Source organism: Nylanderia fulva, unplaced genomic scaffold, assembly GCF_048542155.1.
Source record: "Nylanderia fulva isolate GAGA-0341 unplaced genomic scaffold, ASM4854215v1 Scaffold35, whole genome shotgun sequence".
Lineage (NCBI taxonomy): Eukaryota > Metazoa > Arthropoda > Insecta > Hymenoptera > Formicidae > Nylanderia > Nylanderia fulva.
The window spans coordinates 1,394,614-1,407,730 of record NW_028190422.1 but is presented as its reverse complement, the minus strand read 5'-3'; the positions used below and the strand labels follow the sequence as shown (position 1 = coordinate 1,407,730).

The 13,117-nt window shown below is 42.1% G+C and overlaps 1 protein-coding gene across 1 annotated transcript in view; it reads left to right on the top strand.

Annotated features, from left to right (window-relative positions):
- Positions 1-13,117, top strand: part of LOC114934997 (uncharacterized) — a 154,803-nt gene that overhangs the window by 90,604 nt on the left and 51,082 nt on the right. The window contains exons 2-4 of the mRNA XM_029307737.2: positions 1,017-1,117; positions 1,241-1,473; positions 3,403-3,596. Coding sequence (XP_029163570.1) covers positions 1,017-1,117; positions 1,241-1,473; positions 3,403-3,596 — 528 coding nt within the window. The remainder of the gene's footprint in view (positions 1-1,016; positions 1,118-1,240; positions 1,474-3,402; positions 3,597-13,117) is intronic.

Below are 13,117 nucleotides of genomic sequence, written 5' to 3'. Positions count from 1 at the left end.
CCGCTGCACGCGCATACTGATTGAGCGTTTATGCCGCTCTCCCGGCACACTAATCATTTATTGGGTTAAGGTGAAATTCTCCTACCCTCCGCGGGATTTCTTGCCGCTTCGTGTCTCAGCGCTAAGTGTTCAAAAAATTAGCTGACATGTGTTTATAAAAATAATTATAATAATTTAAATTGAAATATAAAGTGACGAAATATATATCACAATAAATTGCGAAATAATGATTTAGAGATGAATATCTTAGACTTGAACGCTCCTTTTTATTCGCGTTTATATCTTTTGAAATTGATAAGAGCAAAAAATCGCGTTTCCGTCGCCGACCGGAGTATTCGAAAGTCCCTGGAGAGTAACGCTCCTCATTTTTCACTCTCCTCGATCCTCGATTACGAAGGCTGGGCACGCGTCCCGCCCGTAGAATGTCACCGTAACGAGGAGACCCTTCTTTTCCTCATCCTCCTTCTTCGCAAGGATTGTGACGCGATTCTCGAGCCCGTCCTTTGCCTCCTCAGCATCCCGCCGGGTGATCCCTCGGTATACTCGGCGAACGTTTAAATTAGGCAGGGAATCCCTCGGAATGCGCGAAAGAAACCAACGAGACCGGCGTGCCGCGGGGTTTTGATACGCCTTTTGGGCGTATCGTACTCGTGCGGCATTATTAGCCCTTTTGCGGCAGGAATGACTCTTAAGGGCCCGACCCGCGATCCTTCGCGCCGCGAGTTCGAGACTCGCGCATTTCAAATCCTCTCGTCTCTTCGCGCAGCGATGACATATTTATACCTCATCACATACAATTATATTTATTTTTATTATATGCAATTAATTAAAAAATGGTAGTAATTTAATCGACCAACTCTGGCAAAATAAGTTGAATATTGAATAAAGATCACTTATTTTGCCAGAGTTGGTCGATTAAATCACTACCATTTTTTAATTATCATCTGGTGACTTCACAGTTTTTTACATCTGCAATTAATTAAATTAATCTTTCGCAATATTTTGTTGTGCTTCAGAGTCTGGCCACAGGTTGGACAGCGGTTCCCCGTTCTGGAGGATTCAACTCGACCAGGACCTTCTGGACACCATCAGCGCGATATATCCGGAGTGGTTTAAGGTAAGCTCGAAGCTTCTTTTTTTCTCCCCTGGTCGCCTATCAGAATCGGGCGCCATCAATCAAGCCTTTCGGCGCGCTCGTTGAACGAATGCGGGATTAACGAGGTACGCTCCTCGTGCGCAGGATTACACTAACAGCCGAGCGGCATCGGCATCGTCGTCCCCCACGTCCTCAAGCGCTTCCGGCGCACAATCCTGCGACGAAAGCGCCGCCGTGGTCGTCGTCACCGAACGCGGCGGCGAGCACAAGATCGCCAAAGGCGACGCCAAGTCGAGGTCCAAGGCGAAAAAAGCGGACGGCCACAAGGATAAGGACCGGGACAGGAAGGATCCTAGGCGCGACGCCAAGGACGAGAGGTGAGATAATTTGCATGTCGCGCCGTATGCAGATTGCACGACGTAGAGAAAGAGAGAGAGAGAGAGACTCTCTCGTCGGGAGAAACTCGAATTATATCGCCCGAATATTAATAAAACCGCGTGAAATCGCGAAATGAGAATATTCGAGTCGCGTTATCACTTTCTATATACCGCGGCGCGAGTATAACCGGTACGTGTGTGCGCGACATCCCGTATAAATAGAACAAAGTATGTGCCCGCGATTTCTCGATCAGCGTGAGGCGAGACGTTATCGCGATCGAAAAATAGACGTCGTGTCGCGTCGCTCGACACCTGCCTCGATTATTTTAACAAGCTCCACGCGGGCCTCCCTAACGTTTTGTCGCGCGTCCACCGCGTCATTACTATCTCGGGAGAGACATTATTTCTCTTAATTCGCGGCTGGAGAACGCGACTGGCGCGCGACCTTGTAAGATCGCGGTTGCAAGAGGAGAAGACAAGCTGCTAAGAGCTGCAACTTGGATTATCCAGGGGACTCTTGTGAACTCGGTGGTTCAAATTATTATTTAATGCCAATAATACTGGAAATAATATATATAATGTTGTAGTAATGTATATATTTTTTAATCAACACGGCACACACGATTACGCGGCGAGATTTAATTTCATCAATTTGATGACACTTGAGTATTTGATGGTGATATTCGATTTCACGTAATAACTAAATAAGATTTATTTACGTTTGACTGGAGAGAGAGAGAGACCTCCGATAGTGCAAAATCCTTAAATGGATGGGATTAGAATTGCTTTTCGCGCGAACGCCTTGGGCCTCCACGTGCCTTAATCCGCCGCTGCGAGTTGCGAGATCTCGCGCGTTTAGAACCGCGCCGGAGCGAGCGATTAACCCGCAATTTAGTATCAGTACCGCGTGTAATCGTTACGCGAGAATATAAACGCTCTTAACGACCGGCTTCCTATCTCCAGCTGTGACGAAGTAATCTTTTCTCGGAACTTTCCCTTCGGGATCTTAAACTACCTCGCGCTCGGACCGTTGGCTTCTCCGACGCTTTAAAATCTTTAATCGACTCGCCACTTTCCTTATACCTATCTCACTTACTTACGGAGCCATGCGGAGCGCGCGTAATTTTCTCTGATCTTTTCGCCAATTTTTTCAACGTGACATTTTGCTCGCGATGCTCACGATATCGTCTCTTATGCGTCGCGAAACCACCTGGACTCTCACGAGACTCTCTCGCGGAGCCATCGTCGGGGCCATCGAGATAAATGTTTTCACCCTCCGATGACTAAAACGGTTATTCTTACCCTTTCGCCGGAGGAGGAACACGACTCGATATTCTCTGTATATTATATCCAAGATATTCCACGACATTTATTTCATAATATTTACGCGTCGTTCGTTTTATACGGTATTTGTGTTATCTCTGAGAATGGATCGATAGAAAATATATTCGCGTTATCATCTGGAAACTTGAAGTGCTGTAATATTAAAGAATTCGATTTCTTTTTAATTTATTTAAAATCGAATATATTCGTGAAATTTTAACTTGAAAAAATGCACATAATATATCGCTAGATTTTTTCAAGATTAAATGTATCTGTATGTATGGGTATATACAATTTTCGATGTGGATATAATTCGAATATCATCGGAAACATTTCTTTTTCGGTGAATAAGATTCGCGTCGCGCGTTTGAGAAGAGAAAGAAAAGAGCGGTCGTTTCCGCTGCTTTTGATGGAAACGTCGAGTGTCGATTGATCCGTCATTCCATCATCCGCGGCAAAAACATGCCTCGACGGCGAAGGACCCGGGATCCGATTGACACTCGGGACTTTGATCGGCGGGCTCCGATCTCTTCGAGAGCCGACGCGACGCGGCGATGTATGAAAGATTAATTCACAAATCTCATTTTGCTCGTTTCGGGTCTGCAGAGACACTGGAAACGGTAAGAAAGGGACGAAGTCCTCGCCGCAGCGGGATAAAGCAGCGGCGGACACGGCAGGAAGGAAGACCGCTGGTGCAGCTGCTCCAGAATCGGGATCGGAGATGGCCGAGGGCAATCAGTCGCCGAAGGCGGAGGTCGACGATTCACCCCTCCAGCACGCCATGGATCGCAACAAGGAATGTGAGTACACCATTTATTATCCGACCGAATATTAATCGAATCTTAATTTCAATATCCTTTAAAACTCTGTAAAATTCTCTTACCCATAATTCGTGATGCAATCATCTATTTTTTGAACGCGGTTTTAATTTTATTCTTGCAAAGATATCTCGTGGTTTTTATTAGATTATATATTATACAATAAAGTAGATGAAAGAGGGTTTTTGGAATTTCATGTATATTAAGATCCATCGATATTCGGCGTTTTTTCTTAATCCACTTTACTCTCTGTCCTCGAACTTTGCTGACGCACTTTATTTCGCAACTCGTCGCAGAGACGGAAACGTCGTCTCTCGACGTTCGGAATAAATGATGAACAAACAGTTAACGGGTTGCGATTGCTTCCGATCGAATAATCGCGCGCGCGCGACAGGATTCGCTTATTATGCGATGTAGTTCGAGCTGTCCGTGCGCGAGCACATTGCATCGTGCACGTCGTTGCAGTTATATATTCTGCAATATTATGTACCGAGCATCCTCTCGATGGCTCGCAGTGGAAGAGCTAGATGGAGAGAGGGTTCTTTTTAACATTTGCAAGCAGCTCGCTATTATGCCCTACGGGACGACTGTAATCATCCGCTCGTTATTCGGCCGCGCGCATTGCTCGATCATCGATTCGAAATATAATTTGTTTAAAGTAAAATAACAAAAATAATAAAAATACTCCGCGGCGCACACGGAACTTTTATTCGCCGTACAGTTCTCCGGGTCATTCGCCACTTCCGTTATTACTACCGGTGTCGTTCGAGCGTTCCTCAAGCTAGAGACCCGTTTTGTATTCGGAACGCAACTTCCCACGGGTGTAGGATAGACGCATCAGTCACATGGACGTTACCTCGCGATTGTATAGAATTTTTTTTCAATGGCGAATTTCTAATGCGAATAATCAGTTCTCTCGACAGAGAGATGTTTTTATTCATATAGGTCTGCGAAATAATAAATATAATTTCTCGCTTTCAATTTTATGAATTAATAAAATAGTTTCTAAATCAATCTTTCTTAAGAAACATTTAGAACTTAAAAATTCTGCCTCCTAAAAAACAACGTCTTTATTTTTTTATTTTCAAGTGTTCAATAGTTTCGTATGTATGAATGCTGATGTATCATTTCATAGAAATTTATATCAAATAATTAAGAGTTCTGATTTTTTATTTTCAATGATTCTATCATTCTTGATAGTTTAAATAAATAGTTTCTGTTCAAAACTATTTACTGAAACTAAGAATTATAAAATTATTTCATATAAAAACCCAGAAATTTTTAATCATTTATAAATTTTTACGAAATAGTTTAGATTTACATATACAACAGATTGTGCATAAATTATCTGAAATACTTTTAACTTATACATCGATTAAAAAGAAGCTGGTCTCAGCATCGTGATCATAAGCAAATGTATATAAATGATGTCGATTTAAATTTTTTTTCCGGTGAATCATTCGCGTGCCAAGTTTTTTTCGTTCATAAATTTCATAATATACACACATCGATGTGCCATGATCGCGAGCGATTCTCATTAAAGCTATGAAAGCATCGCTCGGACACTCTTTAGAACGTCATTTTGTCGCTTTTATCAGACGCCTTTTTCTGCAATTATTTCTTGCCATCAGGCTCTCTTGAAACGCTCTCCCTTCACAGGCTGTGCGAAGGACGCGCATCGTTCAATCGCGCAATGCGTGTGTGCTCGTCTGAACAATGTGCACGTACCACTTTTACGTGCACCTGAAAGAACATAATGCCCGTGGACAGCCATGGAAATCACGTCAATGACAATCTTTATATCTCCTCAAATAAAATTTCGAAAAACGTATCACAAAAATTTATTTAAGAAACGTGTAAATTAAGACATCGATTAAAATTTGAATTTTAATCTTAATCAATCATTTGATTTAAAAATATATATAAATAAAATAGAGATTTTTCTCTCTAAATTTTTTCAATATTATTGACAGGTTTCTGAGAAATTCGGCGACCGTGTTTTCGATATTATGCGATCATCCGTATATATATACATATTTGTGTTTATGCGTCCCTTTAAATTTACGTATGCATGTATGCGTGGCGGTATGCAGGAAAGAGACAGAGTCCGACAGGTAGGTGCAGATTCGCGTGTGCGGATCGTGTACACGCACGTGTGTATGTGCGCACGCGAGAGACAGGAGGCGTGCCTATTTATAACGGTGATATCATCGCCGATTACCTACGCTTTCGCGTGGACAGTCGTAAATTCTCGTAGCAGAAGGGTGCGGGCCGATTTGAGGCGCTTTACAAAATATCCATCGTAATTCTTCCTTCACATCTCTCGAATTTCTCTTTTCCGATGAATATTAATTTCTATTTCTTTCTAACCAGATCGAGTGTGACTCGAAATTTTCGATACAAATACTATGAATGATTAAATATTTCTTGAATCTTTTTTGTCTGACTAAAAACGGCTTTTTTCACTGATTTTCGCGAATCGATTATATTATCTAATTATTTCTACACGACGTTTTAAAAAGCCGAATAAAGATTACGTAAAGAAAGAAGAAAATAAAGAAACTGATATATTTGGATAAAAATAACTTTAGTTTTAATTATCATTTCTTTTTGTAAACACATTACGACTATATAATTATGACTCGCGATAAAATTAAGACATTGACAAATATTTTTAATTGAGCAATTCTTTATTTAATTTGTATCCATTACTACGTGCTACATTTTTTCTCAATTATTTTTAATTCTTTTTCACAATTTGCGAGATTTTTTGCAACAGAGTATCAAGTATTTTCGACAAACTATTGATAACGTGTAAGGATATATTCGGTCCGCCTTGATCGTATCTCTATTTTATAGCGCTATAAAAGGAATATAATGAATTTCTTAATGCTTATTCGTGAATATATCGCGCATTTAACATATGTCGGTCGCCGATTACATTGAGCTAATTATCAGCGTATCTCGTCCTAATCGACGACGATGCATGCATTCGTTATGCCGGTGCGCTCGTTTCGTAATGGAAAATTATGTCAGAATTATGCGCTGTGTATATATGTATCTGAAGGGGTCTCCTTTCCTGTGAAACCGATAACCTCGAGTAGCGCTGCAATTGCGCGTTTAATGAGACATCATCATTAATGGAACGTCCCACACGACAAGCTCGTTTGATCGTTACAAAAATCGTTATTTTTTTCTGATAACAAAACAGTGCCGGATTTTTAAATAAGGATTAAAGTCCCTGCTCTGTACTAAGAGTTATTTTTAAAAAATTAGATCTTTTTTATTATTACTTATTTCAGAAAAAAATTTTAATTCGCGGTTATTTCTGTAAATAATATAATTAATTTGTGAATAAATAGTAACATAAATTATCTCGTTTTCAACAGTGAAAGATATCATCAGAGATTCAGGCTCTTGACATTTTTTTAAAAATTCCTTAGCTCTCTAAATTCACCACCGTGAAAGCGAAAACGTTTTCACCGTGAAACGAATCGAGCGGAAACGAATTTCGTCGAGCGCTAATTGGCGTCGGCGATAAAGTGCATACGATGTCTTGGAGATTTTGTAATTAAAAGAAAGAGATCCAGCTTCCTTTTTCCCGTAAACTCGTATCATGATGGCGGAAGCCCGCAATCGTTATCGACATATCTGTATGAGTATCAAGGCGATACGAATATATTTTTTTTCCAGAGTTTTTTAGGAAAGTTTACTTTTATTTTTGTTTAAAATTTAATTTCTCTTGCCTTTTTCGCTTACCACTATTGCAATCTTTGAAACGTTACATTTGTCACGCTGAATATAAGTACATTGAAGAAAAATGCGTTACGTATTAAGATAAGGCTCGATCTTCTCTTGACGATTTATTGCAACCACTTAGCTATGAAGACACTTTTACTCTGGAAATATGCGTTTAAATTTTTCTCTCTTTCATTTCTTCTCCTTCTCTTACGTTAACACACATATTGCATATTCAGAAAATATACGGACTATAATATTCGACAACTAAGCACATCTGTTTTTTATCGGTCGTCTTTTATCGATCTCCCTGTAAGCAAGTTAACAAGATGGATTTACGACGTCGATCGTTACTTTTGGATTCGAGGAGGTAGTTGAACAAGAAGAAAAACCGTTTCGATCGACACATAACCGCTGCCATTCGCGCTTTTTCCTCTAAACGCCGAAAGCCACGCGTATTATCGGCGAGTCAAAACCCGGTTGAAGCGGAGACTCGGCGCGCCTTTACCGGATTTAATTATATGACCGCACGCTCATTGGTGTTCCGCGCACTTTGAAAAGTCGACGGCCAATTACGCGACTGCGGAAACCGCGTTTTTCATCATGCTACGGCGAACGGCTCCTGCATTGTAAAGGCAGAGAGCGCACAATCGTCCCCGATTTTCGAGGGCGGTCCGTGTGTAAGATGGTCACGCGGTGAGATTAATTAAATGAAAAGCAAGATCGTAACTTTCAGCTTTTGCCGGGCCATAAAAGCGGGTCTTTTACGGTCTCGAGGCGAGACGCGAGGCGGCCCTGAGGACACGCGCGTCGTCGAAATTAACCCACTTCGTGTCCACGACAACCCTTTAGACGCCAATTTTTGTCGCGTAACACGCTTATATATTAATTTGCAAAAAATCTTCAAAAATTTCTTCTAAATTCTACTCTTTATTTCAAGCTGAGATAATAAAAAAGGTGAAATAAAAAGAAAAAGCATTCGATATCGTAACCGGATATCACTTTCCCAACACATAATCTTGTATATTTTGATCGTAAAACGCACGCGATTTTCCGCTCGCGATCGCCGGTGGAAGGATCGATCTCCCGGCGTCATACTTATAAATAAATCGCGCTTTATCGTTGCATATTCATACGCCGGGCATCGGTGGTGGTGCCCCGGGTATTCGTGGGCGAACCGGATCGAGATATGTCGAATCGGAGCCAGAAAGTATCGCATTGAAATCGGCGAGTACGTGTCTCGCGGGGCGGACGCAAAAATCGGCGCGAGCGAGCGAGAAAAAAAAGAGGCACACGCTCGACGGCCTACGCAACGTAACACGCTGTTTTATAACGCGCCGCTTGTGCTCAGCCACGTGCCTTCAAACGATCGGGACGATTATTTTCCTTCGAAGCGATTACCGCTTTTTTTTTTTCATTTTTTTTATATTCTCTTTCGCTAGCGGTTATAAAAATATAATAATATGGGCAACGACGCAAGTCGCAAATTTCGCCATCCGCACCGAACGACCGCCGTATATTATATATTACGTGGAGTAATATTTTATTTATGCGTGTAAAAATTCTGGGGAATGTAAAAGTTTGACATAAAGTTCGAGCTTACATCGTCGGTTCTCGGAATATTAATTTTGCAAGTACGTATATATCGCGCGGAGAGTTTTTTATTTCCTATAGAGGTTGCAAGAAATGTATGAAGTAAATTAAGAAATCGTAATTGCGCGGCGTTGATATTGAAATTTTTTGGGAGCAAACGCCGGGAATGTCTTGCAAATTGCGATCTCTCGAGTCGCGCGCGTGACACGATGGCGGAAGAATGCGTGCATCGAAACGGGACGGCGAATTAAAATTCAGTGACCAGCGGCGACGGAAAACATCGACGGGAGGAAGGAAGTGACGATCGTTAGTATTCAAGGCTGGCCGATCGAACGACCAAGCGAGCAAGTTGCGTGGCGATTGCGCGGAGGAAAAGGACGAGAAGGAAGAGGAAGACGAGAGCGAAAGAGAGGGCTCTCCTGAGCCAAAGAACTCCGGTGACCGAGTGTTAACGTTAACCGCCGTCGCTCAGAATCGATTCTCGTTCAACGACGATGCCCACGCGTGGCGAATTAAACGGGATATCCTTTCCTTCCTTCCGCGCGCGATCGTGCCCCGGAGACGCCTAACTAACGTGATTGTTCACCGATCGCCTATTAGTACGACACACTCTCATCATGCTTAATAAATAACTAATGAAGATTAGAAAATTATATAATCGATAAAAGTTTCGAAAGGATTAAAATTCGGCTCAGTCACTCTTCCTGATTAAATGAGTTTTTTATTCTTCAATCCGGGAGAAAAATACGATTGTGCTAAATGTAGTTTGTGTTTCGCGAAACTCAGCAAAAAGTTCTTTCAATTATTTAGTAATTAATTTAAATATTTCTTAATTAATTTTAATTATTAATAAAAAGTTTTTAATTAATTTTAATTACTACATTTGGCACAAGCGTATTTTTCTGTCGGATCGACGAATAAAAAATTCATTTAATCAGGAAGAACGAGTGAAGCTGATAGAGCGAATTTCACGAAAATCTCGTCGCGCGTTTCGTCATCGCCGCGAGAATATAAACGAGGAGATGCAACACGCAGGACAATTCTACGGCCCACGCACTATTGTGGTCGCGGCAAATCAGTCGGCCACCTGGTCCGATCCAGTCGCGTCATCGCACGGTACAGCGGCCTTCCTGCTCTTTTTCCGTTCACCGTCTCGTTCCCTCATTTCTATCCCCAGGGGATATCACCGTTGTACGCTCCGGACACCTCAAGTAACTCGGTAGCTAAGAGATGATTATCTTTTTCGGTAGGATTTAAGTTACGAGTATCGCGTTAGCCTTACGGTATCGGAGGAGAAAAGAATTTTTCAGAATAGACTGCGAAATTTGACAGATGACAGCGCACACGTGTGCGTGTCTATTTTTGTTTTTTTAATTCTATTTTTTTTTTTTTTTTAATTATTGTACTTCTATTCTATTCGTATACTTTTCTGTGTAATCGATGGTCCTTCGCGCATCTTCCTCCCGAAGGTTTAACGCAGAATTGGAGCGAGAGAGGCGCTTTCGCCCGACTACTTAGAATTCATGTCGCTGTTAAACACTTAAAGCCGTCACGCTGATGCGGCGGCGATTTCTTTCTACCGGGGCCATGCAGCACAATTTCCCACATTAGCGGCGTAATGACGATGGCGGCGGCTGTCCGTCCCCGAATCGCGAACGTAGTTATTACCATTTCATTACCTCGCGGCGAAAAGGCGGCGAACGACGCATAAATTACGCATCGTGACATAAAGTACGCCCAATTTGCCGGTCGCGCGCGCATATACGTACACGCATATATGTATATCGACAAGCAGGGCAGAGGCGGCGCACCTGCGGACACTTTTCACGAGTGTCGCGATTAATTGTCGCGAGTCGCGACCCTCCCGCGCGATACATCGTCGACCTCGACGCCGTAACGCACCACACACGATCTCGATCGATGTAGTCTCTCTTCTCTTTCTCTCTGTCGGCGAGAACTCCGGTTCACGCAGCGAAAAAAGGACGTCGAGGAAAATAATTACCGGCCTGCGAGTAATTATTCGCACCGCGCGAGAGTCGGCCGAAAAATGGCGCACGACAATCTTTTCTTTTTTCTCGTTTTTCCGCCCAATTTTTTTCTTCTTTTTTTTTACGTGCATTATTTTTACAGGGTGTCTAGTAAAATGTAAAAATAAAATTTAAGGACATTTTCAGGACATTTCAAGGAAATTTGCACGATTTTCCAATAGTATTTATAAAGATGTGTACAAGAAACTAAAAACTTGATTTTCTTTCTCAAGTCGATATAATTGCATGTTAATGAAAATTAATATATGCATTAAAATCTATAAATATATAAAAATATATTATATATGTATTATTTACAAAGTAAGAAATTTTTTTTCTCGAATAATCTCAACTGCTCTTTTAGCTGAAAGTTTAGAAGGATCTACGAAAAATTGAAGTATATATTTCCAGGATGTTTAAAGAACAAACAAAATTCCAGAACATTTCAAGGACTTGAAAGATTTAAAGAACGGCTAGACACCCTGTTTTACGAAATACATAACATACGTGACCTCGAGTGCGACGTCGGTGGGTTACGCAAGGTAGAAGGGCTTTGATTGAGGCGAGATACAAATTGCTAATTACTTAATTAGACCCACTGACCTACAATGGGCGACCACCCGGCAAGCCCTCGCGTGGTGCGAATTACGTGTCGAAGAATCGTGCCTCGCCTCTTGTATGCCTTTCATCGTCTTTATTCCGGCAATTTTCGCCCGGTAATATCTCGCGACACGCCGCCCTTCACCCGCGAACACAAGCGCGATGGAATAATGTTGCAGCGCCCGGAGACTCGGGAATTTAATAAATCACGCGTTATACGTTCATTGATAAGAAGAAGACGTATTTATATAGAGACTCAATCTCGTTGCGCATTGAAATCGCGGTCAACAAACGCGCGCTCGCGCGAACATCCTTTCTCCTCGCGCGAAAACGAATTTCACCGAGCGGCGACAGATAAGCCGCGTCGTGCAGTATGGCGTCATAAAGAAGCGATTATCTTAATTAACTGGGGAATTGTTTTGGCCCACGCGTTTTGCGGTGCGCTACCCACGTGCGTGTGCAGTCTCGTGTCAGGGTTCGTGACGTCGTCGCGCGACGAGAAGCGCGTCTTTAAAAATGTTGATTGAAACCTCACATAACATCCGTGACGCGTCATGTTTACTTTAAGTCGCGCGGATATTTTTTATTAGACAATAAAATACTTCCGTTACACGCGCGTCTGTTATCTTTCGAAAGAGCCGCGCGTCTCGCGCGTAAAAACAGCTGTCTGCGAGAGAGAGAGAGAAATCTCTGTCGGTGTAATATCCAGTAATAGCTTATGATCAACACTATTAGCCGAGGGAGAATACAAAGTGATAGAATTAATTACCGCTCATCGGGCGGATATTATATTTTTATATTAGCGTTTAACAATAAGTATATATCGTTGCGCAATCCAATTAAGCGTCGGATATCTGCAGGTTGCGCAATCTCCGAATAATTCGTCGCGAATGCGCGAAGTCTTATGACAGTTCTTACGAAATTATAGGGACGTTACGTCTCGCGGTTAGGCTTCCTCTCCTTCTCTGGAGGGAGAATTATTTTATTCACGACTTGTTTTCGTTCGCGAGAAAACGGGAACGAGCGGAGGAGGATGTTTACCTCAGGTGGAGCTTTACGGCTCGTCATCGCCGTCGAGGTGGCTGCTGTCCACGCGTTTCAGACCAGGCGATAATGATGGTGCCGGGATGCTGTCCTTGAGTATAGCTAAAGGCCACGTAGGTGGTGTACGACACGCGGAAGATGGAAAAGCCGTTCTCCGAACGCGTGTAGGCGAAATGTATCAAGGCTAGCGCAATCGTTCTGTCGACACTTGTCGGCCGTTCGTGACGTTTAAATAGGCGAACCCGAAGTGACAAACGATTGCCATGAATGAACTCGAGGAAGAAGGGGACTATAAGCCGTCGGTTAAAAATTCGACGATACTAAAGATGAGTGACAACTGCGTTTTAGAAATTTAATTTCGGAGTATTAAGTACGAAATAAACCAGCAGTCATATATAAATACGTTTAAAAGAAAAACGATTTAAAGACGACGTTATGATCCTTCATGCAGAAATACAGAACGCAACTTGAAGTATATTTTCGTCATTATATGATCACAAT